Source organism: Oncorhynchus mykiss, chromosome 7 (genome assembly GCF_057628025.1).
Source record: "Oncorhynchus mykiss isolate SJ-2025 chromosome 7, ASM5762802v1, whole genome shotgun sequence".
In the NCBI taxonomy this organism is placed as follows: domain Eukaryota; kingdom Metazoa; phylum Chordata; class Actinopteri; order Salmoniformes; family Salmonidae; genus Oncorhynchus; species Oncorhynchus mykiss.
In genome coordinates this window covers 42,206,973-42,228,323 of record NC_143028.1, presented here as the reverse complement: position 1 = coordinate 42,228,323, position 21,351 = coordinate 42,206,973, and the positions used below count along the sequence as shown (strand labels likewise).

Here is a 21,351-nt window from a genome sequence, read left to right as displayed (position 1 = left end):
GTAAGGTGGCTGAAAGTAACATTGCTGTAGTGATGGCAGCCATGGAACCAGTCCTGGTGCAGAGTAGACAGGGAACAACTGTGGCTGTGGCTGTATACTGTAGCAGGAAGGGATACCAAGCTGATCATAGGTGATACGTCTTGGAGGGTGTCTCTCTCTTTGTGGCAGCTGGTAGGCTGGTTCCTCAGGTTCAGCAGCATCAGTTAATGAAGGAAAGGCACTTGGTGGACGACCATCAGGCAAATTTTCAGCAGGCAAGTTCATCTCCTCAGCAGGCAGGTCTTTAACTGTTGTTGTCTCCTCCAGCCGCTTTTCAACAAGAGGCTGTGCTGGTAGCGTATCAGGGACTGGCACTGCAACTGTCTGTCTCACTGTTAGGGGCCTGTGTTCCCACTCTCTCGCTGGTTCAGCATTCCTCTCCGCAGGTACTGTAGGAGATGTGGGAACCTGTAGCGGCTCATGATGAAGGTCATATTCATCCCCGCTGTCTTCATCAGAATCTAGAGGCTGTGATGCAGGCTGGTGTCTCCTCGTTTTCTGACTTTTGTCCACTTTGGTCATTTCTGGTTGTGTCTCAAAAGGTAAGTGGTCACAGGACATGAGCAGGTTTCTGTGCAGGACCCTGGAGCGTCCCCTACCCTTTTCTGGTCTCAATTCATAAATCGGCAGGTCTGAACCCATTTGTCTCACCACTGTGTGAATTGTATCTTCCCAATAGTTACGGAGTTTTCCTGGTCCTCCTCTTGGTGTCAGGTTTTTAATCAGAACTCGCTCGCCAGGCTGTAGCACTGAACTCCTAACTTTAGTGTCATAGTACTTCTTACTTCTTTCAGCGGCTTTCTGAGCATTTTCATTTGCAATGGCGTATGCTTCTTCCATCCCTCGTTTCCAGTTCTCCACGTATTCTCGCTGGTTACTGGAACCTGCCTCTGTCCACAATCCAGAGAACATATCAACTGGAAGCCTGGGTGATCTCCCAAACAGAAGATAAAATGGTGAATAGCCAGTCACTTCGCAACGGGTGCAGTTATAGGCATAAACCAGTTTGTTCAGAGACTCCTTCCAATTTGACTTTTGTGTCTCAGTTAGTGTCTTTAACATTTGCAACAATGTTCTGTTCATGCGTTCTGCTTGACCGTTTCCCATCGGGTGATAGGGTGTTGTCCTGGACCCCGCCATGCCACTGAGTTTCTTTAACTGATGGAACAACTGATTTTCAAATTCTCCCCCTTGGTCATGGTGGATGCGGGACGGGAACCCAAACTTCAGGGCAAAGTCATTGAAGATGAGATTTGCAGCAGTTTTACCTGACTTTGATGTGGTGGCGTAGGCTTGAGTGAAACGTGTAAAATGATCAACAATCACGAGGATGTACTCATATCCCCCTTTGCATCTGTCGAGATGAAGGAAGTCAATACATACCAGTTCAAATGGCTGTGTTGTCACAATGTTTGTCAGAGGAGCTCTTGTTGCATGGGCTGGCTTTTTCTGCTTGACACAGCTACAAGTTTTAGTCACATAGTGCTCGATGTCAGATTGCATATATGGCCAGAAGAAGCGGTCACGTACTAGTGATACAGTGCGGTCAGTACCTTGGTGTCCCATGTTATTGTGCAACTCTTCCATCACTTTACCTTTGTACTGCTCTGGTAGAACTAACTGCTTGCAGGCTATAGTGATTCTGTACAGAATGCCATCACTGTCTATTGTCAATTTGTCCCATTCTCTGAATAGGCATTTTGTCTTTGGACTGAATTTATTTTGCTCTTTAACTGGCGGTTTGGAACCAGAGTTTGAAATTGAGCACAGGACGGATGACCGGATCAGATTCTTGTGCTTCTCTTATCCCATCTTTTGGGATCGAGCTGGTTGTTGCAGTGGTTGTCTCACCTTCAGCTGATACTGACATAGATGCAGCTGAAAATGACCAAGGTACAACAGCCTCTTTCTGTACCTCAACTGCTTGTATCGTGGCGGCGATGGTGTCTGGTGGAAGCTCTTCAGAACATTCTCTCATCAGTGACTCTACATCCAGTGGCATCCTTGACAAAGCATCTGCATCACCGTTCTCTCTGCTTGGCCTGTACTTTATTGTAAAGTGGAAATCAGCCAAGTCTGCAACCCACCTGGAAGTGGTTGCGTTCAGTTTTGCAGTAGACAGAATGTAGCAGAGCGGGTTGTTATCGCTGTATACAGTGAAGGTTGGAGCATAGTACAAATAGTCATGGAACTTATCAGTGATTGCCCATTTTAGAGCTAGAAATTCTAGCTTGCTCGAGTGGTAGTGATAGTTCTTCTCCGCTGCTGTTAAGGTTCGAGAGCCATAAGCAATGACCCTAAGCTTCCCCTCTTGCTTTTGATAAAGAACTGCTCCCAAGCCTTGGTGTGACGCATCAGTGTGTACAACAAATGGCTGAAACTGGCGGGTGAAGCAAACACTCAATCAGCTGTTCAAGTGCCTGTTGATGCTGGTCAGTCCACAAGATTGGCTTGTTTGAGGGCACCACATGACTTACATTCTTTGTTTTTGTTTTCCGTGGGTGGTCAGGTATTTTCTCTGAATCTGCTTTCAGGAGGTCATACAGGCAGCTGGCACTCCTAGAAAAGTATTTGATGTACTGTCTGTAGTAAGTGAGTAAACCAAGCATTTTTCTGAGCTGGCCCACAGTCTCTGGTCTGATTTCTTTCAATGCTCTTACTGCTTCGAAATCGGCTGGGTCAACTCGGCTGCCCTCTGCAGACACTATTCTGCCCAAATAACGGACCTGGGGTTTAAAGAGATCACACTTACTTGGTTTGAGTTTAATGCCATACTCTCTGAGACGCTGAATGTTTTACTGAAACTAGCGTGTCGTCCAGATAAGGAATGCAGATGTTATCCCGGAGCCCTTCCAAACACTCCTCCATACACCGCTGAAAAACTGCAGGAGCGTTCATGAGGCCGAATGGCATACGTATCCACTCATAGAGTCCCCACGGTGTCACAAATGCGGTCAGTGGTCTGCTCTCTTCAGAGATGAACCCCTGGTGATACGCTTTCCCCTGATCTAAGAGGGAGAACCAGGAATTACCACCTAAACTGTCCATGATGTCTTGGACCCGAGGGATGGGCTGGCGGTCGGGATGTGTCTTTCTGTTCAGGTCTCTGTAATCTATACACAACCGGAGGGTCCCGTTCTTCTTACGAATGCACACGACAGGTGAAGAATATGAAGAGTTTGACTTCCTAACCCAGCCCTGGACTATGAGGTCATAAATGTAACCCTTCATCTCCTGATACAGTGGCCTGGGCACTGACATGTATGTGCGCTTTACTGGTTCAGAGTCCTTTAGAGAAATAGTCACTACACCAGACCTGGGTGTCTGTCTACACTACACCAGACTTGTGTGCCTACACTACACCAGACCTGTGTGTCTGTCTACACCACACCAGACCTGTGTGTCTGTCTACACTACACCAGACCTGTGTGTCTGTCTACACTACACCAGACCTGTGTGTCTGTCTACACTACACCAGACCTGTGTGTCTGTATACACTACACCAGACCTGGGTGTCTGTCTACACTACACCAGACCTGGGTGTCTGTCTACACTACACCAGACCTGGGTGTCTGTCTACACTACACCAGACTTGTGTGCCTACACTACACCAGACCTGTGTGTCTGTCTACACCACACCAGACCTGTGTGTCTGTCTACACTACACCAGACCTGTGTGTCTGTCTACACTACACCAGACCTGTGTGTCTGTCTACACTACACCAGACCTGTGTGTCTGTATACACTACACCAGACCTGGGTGTCTGTCTACACTACACCAGACCTGGGTGTCTGTCTACACTACACCAGACCTGGGTGTCTGTCTACACTACACCAGACCTGGGTGTCTGTCTACACTACACCAGACCTGGGTGTCTGTCTACACTACACCAGACCTGGGTGTCTGTCTACACTACACCAGACCTGGGTGTCTGTCTACACTACACCAGACTTGTGTGTCTACACTACACCAGACCTGTGTGTCTGTCTACACTACACCAGACTTGTGTGTCTACACTACACCAGACCTGGGTCCTGTAAACCTGTTATCTGGAGTAAGGTTCACCGTGGCACAACTCTCACATGAACCCCGCCTCATCTGCATTCTCATGCTCTCTCTCTCGCTCTCTACCCTTTTCTTTACCTCTGCCTCTCCCTCCTCCCTCTGTCCTGCCTCTCCACTCCTGTATGAACAAGTAAGCTGTGCTAGGAATCCCCCACAGACCGTCCCTATCCGGCTCCTTGGCGGGGTAGCCTGTGAACATGGTGGAGTGGGGCGTTCAAACACAGACTGTCGAGATTCTATTAGCAGCACTTCGAACAGACACGTCAGCCGGCCCATCCAGCCTTATATATAGCAGGAGTAGCAGCACTGGTAGTGTCCTGGACAATGTTATAGATTGTAGCAGATTTATTGGGAGTCATTCATCTGTTGTCATTCCGCTCAGTAGTATATATTTTTTAAGTTGCCCCTGTGCGTTTTGTGAGGGCTGTGTTGGGTCGTATTGATTTACCAATAATGATAATGCAAGCCAGTTGCCATTGTCAGAATGGAAGGGCAGCGTCTCCGTTCCCTGATTTTGAATCTGTTTAATAATCCTTTGGAACGTCAGATACACCTCCGGATTGTTTCCCTGGCAGAGTCTTTTTTTGTTCTATTTCAATCTGTGGGTATAACGTCATGAGAACAATACATACAAGTAGAGCGTTTTCCACCGCTAGTGTTGAGTCAGAGGTTCTGTGCCATCTTCATGCTCTATAATCAACCCCCCCCCCCCCCCCCCCCCCTGATGTAACAGGGGTATCATTGCATTTCTGGCCTCAGAGAGAGCATTAGACACTGCAGAATCAAATCACATCACCCTATAAGTGATATGCATGCAGTGTAGTGCTCAGTCCACCACATGACTTATACATGAACACCAAAATAGACGTCCCTGAGTCGGGAGAGGCTGAGGATGTAGGCTACACACTGAGAACATGGAAAGACTTACTCATGGGCAATTCCATGGTAATGGAATTACGCTCAGACTTTTTCACTTTAATATGTATACCAAACAAAAACCATAGATTTCATAGAACTCTATGCACAATGACTCCTTTTAACAATCTCCACTGAATATTTTATGAAAACACATTTACAGGAAGAACTGTGCTTCTGTTTGGTAACAGAGTAAAAGGGAGATTTTACCGTAATTCTGTTACCAGAAAATGTTTTTTTATTTATTCATTACTGAGTCAATTGTTCACAGTGGTCATTGTGGATAGAGTTGTATGGTTTGTAGGTTATGAAATAGATTTTAAAGTGAGTCTCAGCATGATTCTGTTATCGTGGAATTGCCCTCATACAATCGGCTCTCAAAGACACTCAGGATCTACATGTCATGATGCAGTATTTATGGTTTAGACGCACACTTCCTTTGATTTAATGTATAAATGGACTTTTCCAGTTTGCTATTTGCAGTGGAAAAAAAGAGGGCTCGACAGTGACACCAAAGTAGACTGCTGGACAGGTTTTTTAGTGTAGTAAAACTAGCATCCCTTAGAATTTGTGACGTAAAGATTTGTGCGCATGCATGTTGGGGGGAGGGGGGTGTATTGGAAACCTGCTGATGATGCCAACTGATATGAGGTCTTAAATCAATATGGGAAATGCCTTTTTTAATATCATAAGTACATTAGCAGATAAAGTACCCCCGCAAAGGAATAATGCAATTCTTTAAAAGCCCTCTAAGAATAATGAGAGATGTCTTGCAGCGGATGTTCCGAATGAGAGAGACTTGACAGAGTGTGTGTGTGTGTGTGTGTGTGTGTGTGTGTGTGTGCGTGTGCACCTGTGTTTTATTTGAATACGACAGGGTTGCCCCGTCCTTAGTGACTTTAGAGAGGGGGATGAGGCTCCCCTTTTGGCAGACAGATAAGCGCAGAGACTGCTGTGTGCCAGTGAGGGCTCTGATAATGAACTGAGCCTTGACCTGCTCTGACACACACACACACACACCGGTGACTGTGTTTTGAGTTATTGCTTGTAGGAGGGTCAGGAAATTAAATCTCTGAGAGTGTCTGTGTGGTTGTGTTTTCCAATATGAAAGTGACAGGTTTAGACATCGAAGTCATTATAAATGAACAATGTATTGTGTATTTGGCTGTTAATCCTTGAAAGATCCAGAGAAGTGCTTGGCATTGTGTGGGCTCGGTTTCAGATTATTCCTAACACTCTAACCCAGGCTGCTACTTTTGGTCAGAGAATTAGAGGGAAAATCTCTTCATTTCACACAATTATACTCTGGGGTGGATTATGCCTTTCTTGCACTAACACTCGCATGTGTCTTTTGCCACTAGCACTAATTTGGCTGATAGCTGCTTTATTGAGGAAAGGTTGTAAGGATGACTGTGAGCTGGGTGGTAGCCTAGTGTTTAAGAGGTTGGTCCAGTAACCAAAAGGTTCCTGGTTCAAATCCCCGAGCTGACTATGCAAAAATCTGTCGACGTGCCCAAGAGCAAGGAATTGAACCATTATTGCTCCTGTAAATCGCTCTGCATAAGTGTCTGCTAAGATATAAATATAAATATGTGTGGTTGTCTCACCTAGCCACCTTAACATGAATGCACCAACTTTAAGTTATACACAGACTAAGCGCTCTAAACAGTGTGGAGGAGGGCACTGATGTGGAGCAGCCAGGGAAGATGTTTTTAGTGAAATCTTCCTGGTTTGAACACAGGTCAAAAAAAAAAGTTAGTTGTACTTTTCAGAAGGTGGCCATGACAGGACCATTGAGTCACATAAAAGAAAGCAGGCATGGGATCTGGTATCAATTGTTGGCTGGGAGGGCAGCGTGCGCATCCCAGGAATTTGGCTTGGCTTGTTTTCCTCGTTTTCTTTTTTAAATGCCTGACTACCAATCCAAAACACCTTCCCCACACACACTCTGTTCTTTAATTGGGACGGTCATTAAAGTTATTTGACCCAAAATGAAACGGGACAGCCAGAAAACAGACAGTCCCTCTATTTCAGCTTGTTGCCAGGGCCCTGCTCTTGCAGTAGATCCTTCAGCCATAGGGGACCTTAAGGTAGGTCAAATCAGGGTCACCATGGTAACATACAGGCAGGTTAGTTAACTCAGGGTCACCATTGTGACAATACGGTAGGTCAAATTAGGGTCACCATGGTGGTATCTAGGTAGGTTACCCTAGGCCTAGGGTTTCCATGGCGATGTCTAGGTAGGTAGAAATAAGGTCACCATGGCAACATGTAGGGGAATAATTCAGGGTCACCATGATGCCATTTTAAGGAAGGCTACCTCAGAGTCAGCATCATGACTAGGTTCTCAGACAAATGTGACCCATCATTGGAGCCTCTCCCAGACTGCACTGCTCTTCAAGGTGAGATGGAGATAGATAGATGGAGAGGGGGAGGAGTGTGAATGCGTCCTCTCCATCGATCATTCAGCACCGGCTGCTGACAAGGCGGCTACAGGACTCCCTTTTGTTTCGCGCTGGCGTGTGTGTCTCAGCACTAGGCTAAAGCTAATAACACCTCTGGCCCCCAGCTAGCCCAGGTCAGAGGGCAGGGCATCAATGGTGGATTCTCCTTTAGACCAGTGGACTTTCAGTCACACAGGATGGAAGATGGGGAACAGAGGAATACACAGTCAGACATTTTAAAATAGGACTATTTTAATTCCTATGAAGTAGTATATTGCCAGGACTTTAGTAGTATATTGCCTGGTAGCTGGGGTGAAGACCTGAGCTTTCTTCATTTTTGTGGCTGTGGTTTTTCTCAGACATGATCTCCAGTGATGTTTTTCCTAGCACTCGGTCCCAAGTCTCTGTTGCAGTGTGGTGGGATTTTTAACATTGATAGGAGAAGGCACTGGGAGCAGCGTGCTGAGAGCTCAAATTGACCACGAGAACAGCTACTGTGTCTGTGTGTGTGTCCCTGCATCTCCTTAACCTTTTCATCCACGAGAGAGTTGATAGCCATACTGTATTCAGAATATCCATCATCCACCACCAGTCAGGCTTTCCAGACAGTTATGCACCTCATTGTACTGTTTTAGCTGTTTCCGACATTTCCCCTTCCCCCTTCCTCCATAGTTATCCATGCACTTGTCATGTTCTTCATCTGATGTCAGAGGCATTTAACCAAATGTGACCATCTCTCTAATGGACTCTCAGTCAAATATGTGTCCACAGAGAGCAAACACATGCTTTGTCTATCCATCTGTCCTCTAGGCTATCTCCTCTTAACTCTCATTGCCTGAATAATCTCTGAATGACTGTATCTGAAGTGTGTTACATGGCACTGTGGATGAATGTGACCACAGGGAAGGAGTTAGATGATTTAGTGTCTCTCTCCAGACCTACACTGCCCCAATCTGTTCCTCCCATTACAGTCTATCTCTTCCCCTTGTCTCTTTGGCTCTCATCTGTCCCAAGGGGCTCCTAGCTTAGAATAAACATCGCTGGCTTTGTCTCTATGGCAACCGCAGCACACTGCGTATAGTAGAATGTGAATCTGTTGGAGACGGAGGTGTCTAGACGTGACCTGGTGTTCTTATAGTTAACGTGGGACAGGGTCGGGCCAAAGACAATATACAGTACAATAAAATACAATACCACTTCCTATTGTGGGATAGCTCTTAGGGACTTACACCCCCACCCCCCCCCCCCCCCTACCCCACCCCCCCACCCCCCCAAATGAGAGAGGGCAATTCCACGATAACTGAATTATGCCAATTGTATGCCAAACAAAAGTTTAACAAACCATACAACTCTCTGCACAATGACTACTTCGAACAATTTAAACAGTAAAAAAAAAATACATTAACTGTAAAATACAGTACAAAATACATTAACTGTAAAATACAGTACAAAATACATTAACTGTAAAATACAGTACAAAATACATTAACTGTAAAATATAGTACAAAATACATTAACTGTAAAATATCCCTGTTATTCTGTTACCAAACTTTGTATCGGCACAGTATGTTTTTTATCAAATATTCAGTGGAAATTGTTAAAAGTAGTCATTGTGCATGGAGTTCTGTGGTTTGTTAAATGTTTAAATGAATGGTTTTTGTTTATTATTCATTTTTAAAGTGAAAAATCTGGGTCTCCGTGTAATTCCATTTACCATGGAATTTCCAAGAGCATTTGAGGTTTGTTTGTCAGGTAACCCAGTACGGGTCAAAGGAGTTGAGGTGTGAAATGAAGCTGTTTGTCTGTCATTTGGGTATAAGCCTGACCCTGCCCCCTGGGGGCTGCGTTAGCCGATTTAGAAGGCTATGATTACAGTTGGCCTTTGCTACCGGCCCACTTTCTGTGTCAGCCAGAGGAAGTGTTGGATTTATCCAGCCAATCCGCTCAAGCATGCAGAATATTTGTTTTTCTTTTTTCCAGCTTCTTGTCAAAATATTATTTAGTTCCTTTGAGCCGGATTTGTCAAACCAGGATTGCTGGGCATATTTTCACCCTGCTAAGTACCGTCGATGCTTGATGTGCAGGCCTAAACTACCGTTTTGCTTACTTTTATGTGATGGAACGTCCAGTCTGTTTCAGGAAGACAGTGAAGTCTTGCCACAGGGATATATTATGTTATGTATATTATATTTCACTCATCAGACGGAGGCTCTTTACACTGGTCATGCACTATAGCAGGTCTAAGAACAGCCTAATGGTTCCTGCTGACTCAAACTGGGATGACGTAATCTGTGGAGTGGAGCTGTTCTGGTTGGCTGAGTTCCAGGCAGTCCAAGCAAATCACCAACCCACCCTGAAGGTTAAATGCTACCTCAGCTCAAGGTTGTCCGAGGCGGGCCCGGACACAGGAAGTGATTGTAGTACTGGAACTCCCATTGGCTGTTGTCAATCCAATACCCATGGCCTTTTTTTTTGAAGACCAGCCTTCACTGTATTTGTACTGTACATTTTTAGAGCAATTGTTCTGTTATTTGAGCTTTTTAATATGAGTATACAAAAAATATAGGTGAGAGTTAGTTCCGATATGGGCTCAGTTTTATTTTATTCTGTTGTTAGAAGCATTGACCTAAGAGAAGGCCCCTAGATGATATCTCCTGTTATCCGTAACCTGATCTTGTCTCTCAGAGAGCCAGGTAACAGAACACCATTAAGGTCCTCACCTTGAGCAGGCGGCGATGGGGTAAAAGGGGCTGGGTTCTGGTGGGGGTGATTGCGTGCCGCCCGGGCGTCGTCTCTCTCGGTGTAATTGTTTGCCAGGACAAACTGAATCCTCAAGGTGAAAACAAATGAGGAGGGACTTGTGTGGTATCCCTGCTTGCCTTTCTCCCTGCCTGTCTGGTCCCTGGGTATAAACTATGAAAGGATAGAATCACCTTTTACACAGACAGTCAGAATTCTCTTGAACCCCTCAGCTCCATCATCATCATCATCATCCTCCTCATCACGTGTGTCACGGCGACACAGCTCAGGTCTGTTCAGGAGAGTCCCAGGGGAGAAATGACAGGGCATGACACACGGCTGCCTGCCTCTCTCATCCCACAGAAACAGATCAATCAGCCTGATGTGTCGTTACTAACTGCTCCCATGTTAACTAATAGCGAGAGGCTGACATGAATCTGAACATCTTATCGACACAGCAGGGGTCTCTCAGATCTTCTTTGTGTTTGCATTGACACATACCATCATACAAAGACTATTATTTGCATGTGCTATAATTGTGCAGCTCGAATTTCTGAAGATGTGCTATGTATGCCATGTGTAGCTCAGAGAGGAAGACAAGAAATACACCTGTCTGTCTCTCTCTCTGTCTCCTCTCTCTCTCTCTCTCTCTCTCTCTCTCTCTCTCTGTCTATCTCTCTCTTTGTGGCGTAGTGACAAGACAGAAGGATGGATGAGCTACAGGACGTGCAGTTGACTGAGATCAAGCCCCTGCTGACCAATAAGGTGAGAGGATGAGATGACCACTTGCATGGAAGATTTATACATACACAGACAGATGTGCAGAATGTTGCCTATACATGACACACAGAGACTTATTCTGTATTTGTCTCCAGCGTGAACAGTGCCTCGCTCCCCACTCCAGAGCGCTGTTCATCAAAGTGAATTATTTATCATCTCAGCTTCACTGTAGTGAGGGAAGAGTCAATAGAAGAACAAAAAGCAAGAGATGGAGTTAGGCTCGAGAGAGAGAAAAACAGAGGATAGAGAGAGAGATGGAGGGAGAGGAGGAAAGAGGGGGAAAAGATGAAAGGGGAAGCTAGCATAAACTGCTCTTTTTTTGTGAGCTTGAAAGATTCAGGTGAGAGGGAAAAAACATCCAGCAGATCAAAGCTTTCTTCCCACGGTTCCTCTAGGACCTCAGTCTACACTGCAGCATCAGGGAGGGCATGAGCTCCGAGCCTGCCTTGGAGAGAGAAGTCAGCCCATCTGTGTAAATTGACCGCTATTAAACCCAGAGGGGGATATTCTGTTCCAGACAGTTCCAGTGCGACCTGGAATTTTAATTTAGGAGCACCAGTACGCCTAGAAAAATGACAGATTCTAGCTTTATTACCCCAAATATTTTGCATTGTGCTCCTAAATGTCTTTGTGTACATCTACGTTTTTTAAACTCAGGCGAATACGTGCTCCTTGTAAAACAAAGGTCAGCGTAGAGCCCTGTAGACTCTCTGCTTCACAGGAAATAAGTTGATGTATAGGTTGAGGCAGAGGGTGCTGTGCCATGCATCATGGGCTGAACAGGCCATTTATCACCTGACAGTGGTGCTGGTGAAGTGGGCTGGCAGTGGAAAGAGAAGAAGAGGAGAAGTGCGAGGGTTCACTCCCGTCATTATCTGTCCATGTTAAGCAGACCGCCTGCCTTCCCTCCTTTGGGACAACAACTCCCATTGTTAGGGTAGAGACAAGACCACCTTGTCAATATATACAGTATCTCGGCTGTGGACCGGTTGAAGGAAGTAAGGCAGAATCATGAGCTCATCTGAATGAATGGGTTTATGGCTGACCACTCACTCCATCTAGTGGCCAGGCCACCTCATTAAGAACCAAGCAGACACTCACAGGAGCCTGCCGGATAGACGTGAGGACATACAGACGGTAATGAGATAGATGGGATAGCATATTTTGTCTGTCAATCAGCCAGTGCATGTATACTGAAACTCCCATAGTCGTGTTTTCTAAAATACTGTAGGGCTCCCGAGTGGAGCAGCGGTCTAAGGCACTGCATCTCAGTGCTACAGGTGTCACTACAGACCCTGGTTCGATTCCAGGCTGTATCACAATTGGGAGTCCCATAGGGCGGTGCACAATTGGCTCAGCATGGTTAGGGTTTGGCCGGGGTAGGGCGTCATTGTAAATACGAATTTGTTCTTAACCAACTTGCCTAGTTAAATATGTTTTCTAACATCCAACACCTCATTAACATACCTTTCTTTCCTCTTTTCTCTCAGAACTTCCGTAACTTCCAGGACTTTGACTGCCAGGTGAGTGTCTCCAGTTCTATAAGAAACGGATGCTGTTTTGTACTGATCTATTTCAGTGATGTGATTCAGGCCAGGAGAGCTTTGAAAGGGCTCTCCTCTCAATTCCTGTTCATTGAGCCAAACAGAGGGAAGGTGTTCTGCTCAGGTGACAAGTGGTGGTTTGGGGTCATGGCCTCATTCTGATTCTCCTACTACTGCATTTAGTTTGCCCTGGATTTAACTGGAGTTCCTTTCTCACAATGAAGAGTCTGCAGGTGGAATGGTGATGCAGAGTTCGTGGTAGTATACGTTTAAACACAGATCTTGGATCAGATTCCCCTACCTCCAATCCTAACAATCACCTTGAGAGGGGGGGAAACATCTGACCCTGTATCATTGGCTAAGGGCAACATCTATCTAATGATGCTAATTTCACAAGCCAAGTGGTGGAAAACATGTTGCTTGTGAGACTGGCTCAGCTTGTTAATTTGTTGGTGTGTACGCAGCAAACGACTAACAGCAGCATTAGTAGTGACCGTTGGGTCACCCTCCCACTGGCCTTAAGCTCAGAGCTATGCCCCCGCTCCCCAGCTCCTGTGCGGTGTGTGAGTCTGCTGATGGGGGAGTTGAGGCCGAGCCATGGAGAGCGCGGGACAGCCTGCCGTTCATAGTGGGCCTCCAGCCATACAAGGCTAAGTGGGGTGTACTACGAATCACGTTTGAGGAATTAGTGAGGTTACTCTGGTCAACTCTTAGTTCATCTCGGGTTAACCGGTACCACAAAAGTGGCTCGCCTTTTAGCCAGGTACATTTCTATGGCAACGTATCCTTCAGAATGAACCTGCTCTGGGGCAGACTAACTCCGTGTATCTTTAGCCCGGGAGTTGAGGACCAATTAAATCAGATTCCCTCCCTCTCGCAAAGATTGTGCCTCCATCCCCTTGGACTAGCCACGGGCGATATGAACATGCAGTTACAAGCCTAGCTCGAGCAGGCTCAAGTAAGGGGCGGGTGCATGATCAATATCTACCTTTTGTAATGTGGATATTGCCTGAGGTGGAATGTGAAGTTAACTGAAGCTGGCTAGCTTTATAAAAGCCTGAGTAGATCTAGCTTGCTTCGTACTATTGACGGCTTGGTTGTTTAGCAACAAAACCGATGCATGTGCAACTATGGGGAAAAACAGATGGGGTTGGCTTTGTTGACAACATGTGAACTATATTTTGTCTCCAATGTTTATTGAAAATATAAATCAATTTGCACAGTGAGCACTTGTTGTCTCTCAAATACATTGTTTCAGTTGTTGGTTAGCTCGCTATAGCAGATGTTTGTCAAAACACCTCAAAACAAGACATGGTTTCAAGAACAAGATGAAACGAACTGAAACTAGCCACTTACTGTTCCCCCACATGGCAGTTTCTTGTCATTCTTGCTCGCTATTTGGTCATCCAGAATAACAACAACACGCTGACTTCTGCAACATGGAAGCATGCAGATCGTTTTCATGACGTTGTCAGCTAACTCATCTATACCATTCTGGTTAAACTGTGATAGACTTAGGGTTCATCATGAGATGGGGTTCATGGGGTTCATCATGGGGTGGTTGTGGTTACGGGAGCCATTTTGGTTCTGGAGTTGTATCTGTCAGTTGCTCTGGTATGGTTCTCTATTAATGTACAATTGAACAAGTGACGTTTTATTCCATGATCAAGGTTTTATTTTGATGCTTTGAACTTGCACATTCTGGTGTGTTAATTGTTGTAAGGCCCTGTTCTGTGGACAAACCTTTTATGGAATAATACTGAGTCGTGACTCGTTAAACCACACCAGCCTGATGCCCTGAGGACCACGACAACAGCCAATGAATGCCTTTCGTTCTCCATTACACAGCGAATCACTGCTTCACTGCCGTGTAACACTGAGTGGGAAGAAGAAGAAGAGGAGGAGTGGTTTCTGTCATATTGTGTGATGTCTAAATACATTTCAAACCTCCAAATAGAACTGCCAGACAGGATAATTATTACTGATGGGGGGATCGATACAGTTACATATCGGGATATTTTTTTTTTAACAATGTCTTGTTTTGACCTGCGTTAGTTGGCTGTATTTTCACCAAAACGCCAGTATTCTTCCTTCCTAGCTTGTGCTCCATCTTCTTTTTAAATAGGGAGACAATTTGTTTTCAGCACTTTAATGTCCATGACTGATCAGACATCTGGTCAATGTTTGGAATATTGAATTGCAGTAAAATCATAGTGTCGAATCGTGATACATAAAGAATTAATTTCATTGCAATACATATCGTATCGGCACCTAAGTATCATGATAATATCGTACCAAGAGGTCCCTGGTAATTTCCAGCCTTAGTTATTATTAACATACATACATACTGTACATACATACATACATACATACACACAGTGGGGAGATCAAGTATTTGATACACTGCCGATTTTGCAGGTTTTCCATCTTACAAAGCATGTAGAGGTCTGTAATTTTTATCATAGGTACACTTCAACTGTGACAGATGGAATCTAAAACAAAAATCCAGAAAATCACATTGTATGATTTTTAAGTAATTCATTTGCATTTTATTGCATGACATAAGTATTTGATCACCTACCAACCAGTCAGAATTCAGGCTCTCACAGACCTGTTAGTTTTTCTTTAAGAAGCCCTCCTGTTCTCCACTCATTACCTGCATTAACTGCACCTGTTTGAACTCGTTACCTGTATGAAAGACACTTGTCCACACACTCAATCAAACAGACTCCAACCTCTCCACAATGGCCAAGACCAGAGAGCTGTGTAAGGACATCAGGGATAAAATTGTAGACCTGCACAAGGCTGGGATGGGCTACAGGACAATAGGCAAGCAGCTTGGTGAGAAGGCAACAACTGTTGGCGCAATTATTAGAAAATGGAAGAAGTTGAAGAAGACGGTCAATCACCCTCGGTCTGGGGCTCCATGCAAGATCTCACCTCGTGGGGCATCAATGATCATGAGGAAGGTGAGGGATCAGCCCAGAACTACACAGCAGGACCTGGTCAATGACCTGAAGAGAGCTGGGACCACAGTCTCAAAGAAAACCATTAGTAACACACTACGCCGTCATGGATTAAAATCCTGCAGCGCACGCAAGGTCCCCCTGCTCAAGCCAGCGCACGTCCAGGCCCGTCTGAAGTTTGCCAATGACCATCTGGATGATCCAGAGGAGGAATGGGAGAAGGTCATGTGGTCTGATGAGACAAAAATATAGCTTTTTGGTCAAAACTCCACTCGCCGTGTTTGGAGGAAGAAGAAGGATGAGTACAACCCCAAGAACACCATCCCAACCGTGAAGCATGGAGATGGAAACATCATTCTTTGGGGATGCTTCTCTGCAAAGGGGACAGGACGACTGCACTGTATTGAGGGGAGGATGGATGGGGCCATGTATCGCGGGATCTTGGCCAACAACCTCCTTCCCTCAGTAAGAGCATTGAAGATGGGTCGTGGCTGGGTCTTCCAGCATGACAACAACCCGAAACACACAGCCAGGGCAACCAAGGAGTGGCTCCGTAAAGAAGCATCTCAAGGTCCTGGAGTGGCCTAGCCAGTCTCCAGACCTGAACCCAATAGAAAATCTTTGGAGGGAGCTGAAAGTCCGTAATGCCCAGCGACAGCCCCGAAATCTGAAGGATCTGGAGAAGGTCTGTATGGAGAAGTGGGCCAAAATCCCTGCTGCAGTGTGCGCAAACCTGATCAAGAACTACAGGAAACGTATGATCTCTAATTGCAAACAAAGGCTTCTGTACCAAATATTAAGTTCTGCTTTTCTGATGTATCAAATACTTATGTCATGCAATACAATGCAAATTAATAACTTAAAATTATACAATGTGATTTTCTGGATTTTTTATTTAGATTCCGTCTCTCACACTCAACGTCAACAAAACTAAGGAGATGATTGTGGACTTCAGGAAACAGCAGAGGGAACACTCCCCTATCCACATCGATGGAACAGTAGTGGAGAGGGTAGTAAGTTTTAAGTTCCTCGGCGTACACATCACAGACAAACTGAATTGGTCCACCCACACAGACAGCATCGTGAAGAATGCGCAGCAGCGCCTCTTCAACCTCAGGAGGCTGAAGAAATTTGGCTTGTCACCAAAAGCACTCACAAACTTCTACAGATGCACAATCGAGAGCATCCTGTTGGGCTGTATCACCGCCTGGTACGGCAACTGCTCCGCCCACAACCGTAAGGCTCTCCAGAGGGTAGTGAGGTCTGCACAACGCATCACCGGGGGCAAACTACCTGCCCTCCAGGACAACAACCACCCGAGCCACTGCCTGTTCACCCCGCTGTCATCCAGAAGGCGAGGTCAGTACAGGTGCATCAAAGCTGGGACCGAGAGACTGAAAAACAGCTTCTATCTCAAGGCCATCAGACTGTTAAACAGCCACCACTAACATTGAGTTAATAATGGGAATTGATGGGAAATGATGTAAAATATATCACTAGCCACTTTAAACAATGCTACCTAATATAATGTTTATATACCCTACATTATTCATCTCATATGTATATACTGTACTCTATATGGGGCGGCAGGGTTGCCTAGTGGTTAGAGCGTTGGACTAGTAACCGGAAGGTTGCGAGTTCAAACCCCCGAGCTGACAAGGTACAAATTTGCCCCTGAACAGGCAGTTAACCCACTGTTCCCAGGCCGTCATTGAAAATAAGAATTTGTTCTTAACTGACTTGCCTGGTTAAATAAAGGTAAAATAAATAAATATCATCTACTGCATCTTTATGTAATACATGTATCACTAGCCACTTTAACTAAGCCACTTTGTTTACATACTCATCTCATACCACTCAATACCATCTACTGTATCTTGCCTATGCCGCTCTGTACCATCACGCATTCATATATCTTTATGTACATATTCTTTATCCCCTTACACTTGTGTCTGTCTATAAGGTAGTAGTTTTGGAATTGTTAGCTAGATTACTTGTTGGTTTATACTGCATTGTCGGAACTAGAAGCACAAGCATTTCGCTACACTCGCATTAACATCTGCTAACCATGTGTATGTGACAAATAAAATTTGATTTGATTTTGATTTGATACCTATGATAAAAATGACAGACCTCTACATACTTTGTAAGTAGGAAACACTGCCGATTTTGCAGGTTATCAAACAATTATCACACAATACCCCATAATGACAAATCGAAAACAGATTTTTTGATGTTTTTGCAAATGTATGAAAAAAATATTCAAAACAAATCCTTTCATTGCATAAGTATTCAGGCCCTTTGCTATGAGACTCAAAATTGAGCTCGGGTGCATCCTGTTTCCATTGATCACCCTTGAGATGTTTCTACAACTTGATTGTAGTCCACCTGTGGTAAATTCAACTGATGATTGGACATGATTTGGAAAGGTACACACCTGTCTATATAAGGTTCCACAGTTGACAGCTCATGTCAGAGTAAAAAACAAGCCATGAGGTCAAAAGGAATTGTCCGTGGAGCTCCGAGACGACAGGGTTGTGTTGATGCACAGAAATGGGGAAGTGTACCAAAAAATATCTGCAGCATTGAAGGTCCCAAGAACACAGTGGCCTCCATCATTCTTAAATGGGAGAAGTTTGGAACCACCAAGAATCTTCCTAGAACTGGCCGCCAGACCAAACTGAGCAATTGGGGTAGAAGGGTCTTGGACAGGGAGGTGACCAATAACCCAATAATCACTCTGACAGCGCTCCAGAGTTCCTCTGTGGAGATGGGAGAACCTTCCAGAAGGACAACCATCTCCGCAGCAATCCACCAATCAGGCTTTTATGATAGAGTGGCCAGATGGAAGCCATTTCTCAGTAAAAGGCACATGACACCCCACTTGACGTTTGCCAAAAGGCACCTAAAGGACTCTCAGACCATGAGAAACAAGATTCTCTGGTCTGATGAAACCAAGATGGAACTCTTTGGCCTGAATGCCAAGCATCATTTTTGGAGGAAACCTTGCACCATCCCTATGGTGAAGCATGGTGGTGGCAGCATCATGCTGTGGGGATGCTTTTCAGTGGCAGGGACTGGGAGGCTAGTCAGGATCAAGGAAAAGTTTAACAGAGCAAAGTACAGAGGTCTTTGATGAAATCCTGCTCCAGAGCACCTTAGACTGGGGTGAAGGTTCACCTTCCAACAGGACAATAACCCTAAGCACACAGCCAAGACAATGCAGGAGTGGCTCAACTAGAGGCCGGACTTGAACCCGATCGAGCATCTCTGAAGAGACCCCAAATATCTGTGCAGCGATGCTCCCCATCCAACCTGACAGAGCTTGAGAGGATCTGCAAAGAAGAATGGGAGAAACTCCCCAAATACAGGTGTGCCAAGATTGTAGCGTCATACCCAAGAAGACTCAAGGCTGTAATCGCTGCCAAAGGTGCTTCAACAAAGTACTGATTAAAAGGTCTGAATACTTATGTAAATGTTATATTTGCAAAATTTTTTTTTACTGTTTTTGCTTTGTCATTATAGGATATTGTGTGTAATTTGATGCCCCAGCCTACCATTTAATCCATTTTTAGAATAAGGCTGTAACGTAACAAAATGTGAAAGTCAAGGGGTCTGAATACTTTCCAAATGCAGTGGAGCAGGGCTGGTGCATGCTCTCCTTCTCCAGGTGGTCCTGTCTGTGCACCCATCCACCCGTCATGCATATACATAGGCCTTGTCACTCACACACACACACACACATTCAGACATACAGTATTGTCTTCACTTTTGCCGCATCCAACAGACAACCCGCAGTGTTTACATCTAGCCAGCGTCATTTTTACAGAAGCTCCCATTAGTCGGTCCACTGCTGCACAGCTGTGACTTCATCACCCAGAGTGTGTGTGTGTGTGTGTGTGTGTGTGTGTGTGTGTGTGTGATGGATGGATGGATGGATGGGGGAGACTGGGCCGAAGGGATGCTGCCCATGTCTTACATCACAGGGAGGCATCCACTAGCTGTGTCACCCTCCCTCCCTTCACACATGTACATTTACACTGTTGCGGGAATTCGGAAACAAAATGATGGAGCTTGAAATGGCTATGCTTTCAAAATGGAAACGTGTGAAGTGATGCTAAATGAGTACAGTCCCAGGAGACCTGCTCTGGCAGCTGCAGTAATACCAAGGCGCGAGTAATGGGATGCTTAGCTCTGTTACAACATCACAATTCTAGTTCTCCTTGCAAAGATAATGGTGTAGGCCTAATTCATTTCAGATGTATTGTTCTCCTATGTACAATAAATATACTGCGCAAAAATATAAACGCAACATGTGACAACTTCTGTGTGACAAAAAATGCATTAGGCCCTAATCTATGGATTTCACATGACTGAAAATACTGATACGCAGCTGCTGGTCACATATAACTTTTTTTTAAGGTAGGATCGTAGATCAGACAACCAGTCAGTATCTGGTGTGACCACCATTTGCCTCATGCAGCGTGACACATCTCCTCTGCATAGAGTTGATCCGGCTGTTGATTGTGACCTTTGGAATGTTGTCCCACTCTTCTTCAATGGCTGTGCGAAGTTGCTGGATATAGGCGGGAACTGGAACGCGCTTTCGTACATGTGTTCCAGCTGTCGTACACCTCAATGGGTGACATGTCTGGTGGGTAAGCAGGCCATGGTAGAACTGGGACATTTCCAACTTCCAGGAATTGTGTACAGAAAGCGTTGTGACAGGGGGCTGTGCATTATCATGTTGAAACATGAGGTGATGGCGGCAGATGAATGGCACGACAATGGGCCTCAGGATCTTGTCACGGTATCTCTGTGCATTCAAATTGCCATCGATAAAATGCAATTGTGTTTGTTGTCCGTAGCTTATGCCATAACCCCACTGCCACAACGTTGACATCAGCAAACCACTTGCTCGGACAACACCATACATGGCCTGCGGTTGTGAGGCCGGTTGGACGCACCTCCAAATTCTCTAAAATGACATTGGAAAGGGGGGATACCAAGTCAGTTGTACAACTTAATTCCTTCAATTGAAATGTGTCTTCTGCATTTAACCCAACCCCTCTGAATCAGAGAGGGAGCTGCCTTAATCAACATCCACGGCACCTGGAGAACAGTGCCTTGCTCAGGGGCAGAACGACAGATTTTTACCTTGTCAGCTCGGGGATTTGATCCAGCAACCTTTCGGTTACTGGCCCAACGCTCTAACCACTAACCACCTGCCACCCCTCACAAGCAGATTTTAGAGTGGCCTTTTATTCTCCCCAACACAAGGTGCACCTGTGTAATGATCATACTGTTTAATCAGCTTCTTGATATGCCAAACCTGTCAGGTGGTTGGATTATCTTGGCAAAGGAGGAAGGCTCACTAACAGGGATGTAAACAAATGTGTGCATAAAACCTTGGAGAAATGAGCTTTTTGTGCATATGAAACATTTCTGGGATATTTTAGTTCAGCTCATGAAACATGGGACAAACACTTTGCGTTGCATTTATTTTTCTTCGGTGTAGACTAGAATGAATATAAAGAACCTGACAATATCTTCAGCTTGACCTTGGCCTCCTCCAGGAAATGCACTGTCCTCTCTCTTCCCCTTCAGTGGGTGAAATGTCTTGGTATAGCATCAAACTGGGATTGCAAGTCATTGCTGTGGCCCCCTGTGTTTTGCTAATCTCATTTAGCCCAGGAGATGGCGCTGTAAGCCTGTCTGATGGTACGGAGCAGATCTTTAGCGTGATGTGCCAGTACACAGTGTTGGGTAGGTTTACTTTCTAAATTGTAATCCGTTACTAGTTACCTGCCCAAAATTGTAATCAGTTATTTTGGGATTACCCAAACTCAGTAACATAA

The 21,351-nt window shown here is 45.2% G+C and overlaps 1 protein-coding gene across 5 annotated transcripts in view; it reads left to right on the top strand.

Moving 5' to 3' along the window:
* Positions 1-21,351, top strand: part of LOC110527914 (protein NDRG3) — a 69,912-nt gene that overhangs the window by 28,124 nt on the left and 20,437 nt on the right. For all 5 annotated transcript variants that reach the window (XM_021609520.3, XM_021609522.3, XM_090241025.1 and 2 more), the window contains exons 2-3: positions 10,897-10,968; positions 12,474-12,506. In XM_021609520.3, coding sequence (XP_021465195.1) covers positions 10,912-10,968; positions 12,474-12,506 — 90 coding nt within the window. In that variant the 5' untranslated portion in view covers positions 10,897-10,911. The remainder of the gene's footprint in view (positions 1-10,896; positions 10,969-12,473; positions 12,507-21,351) is intronic.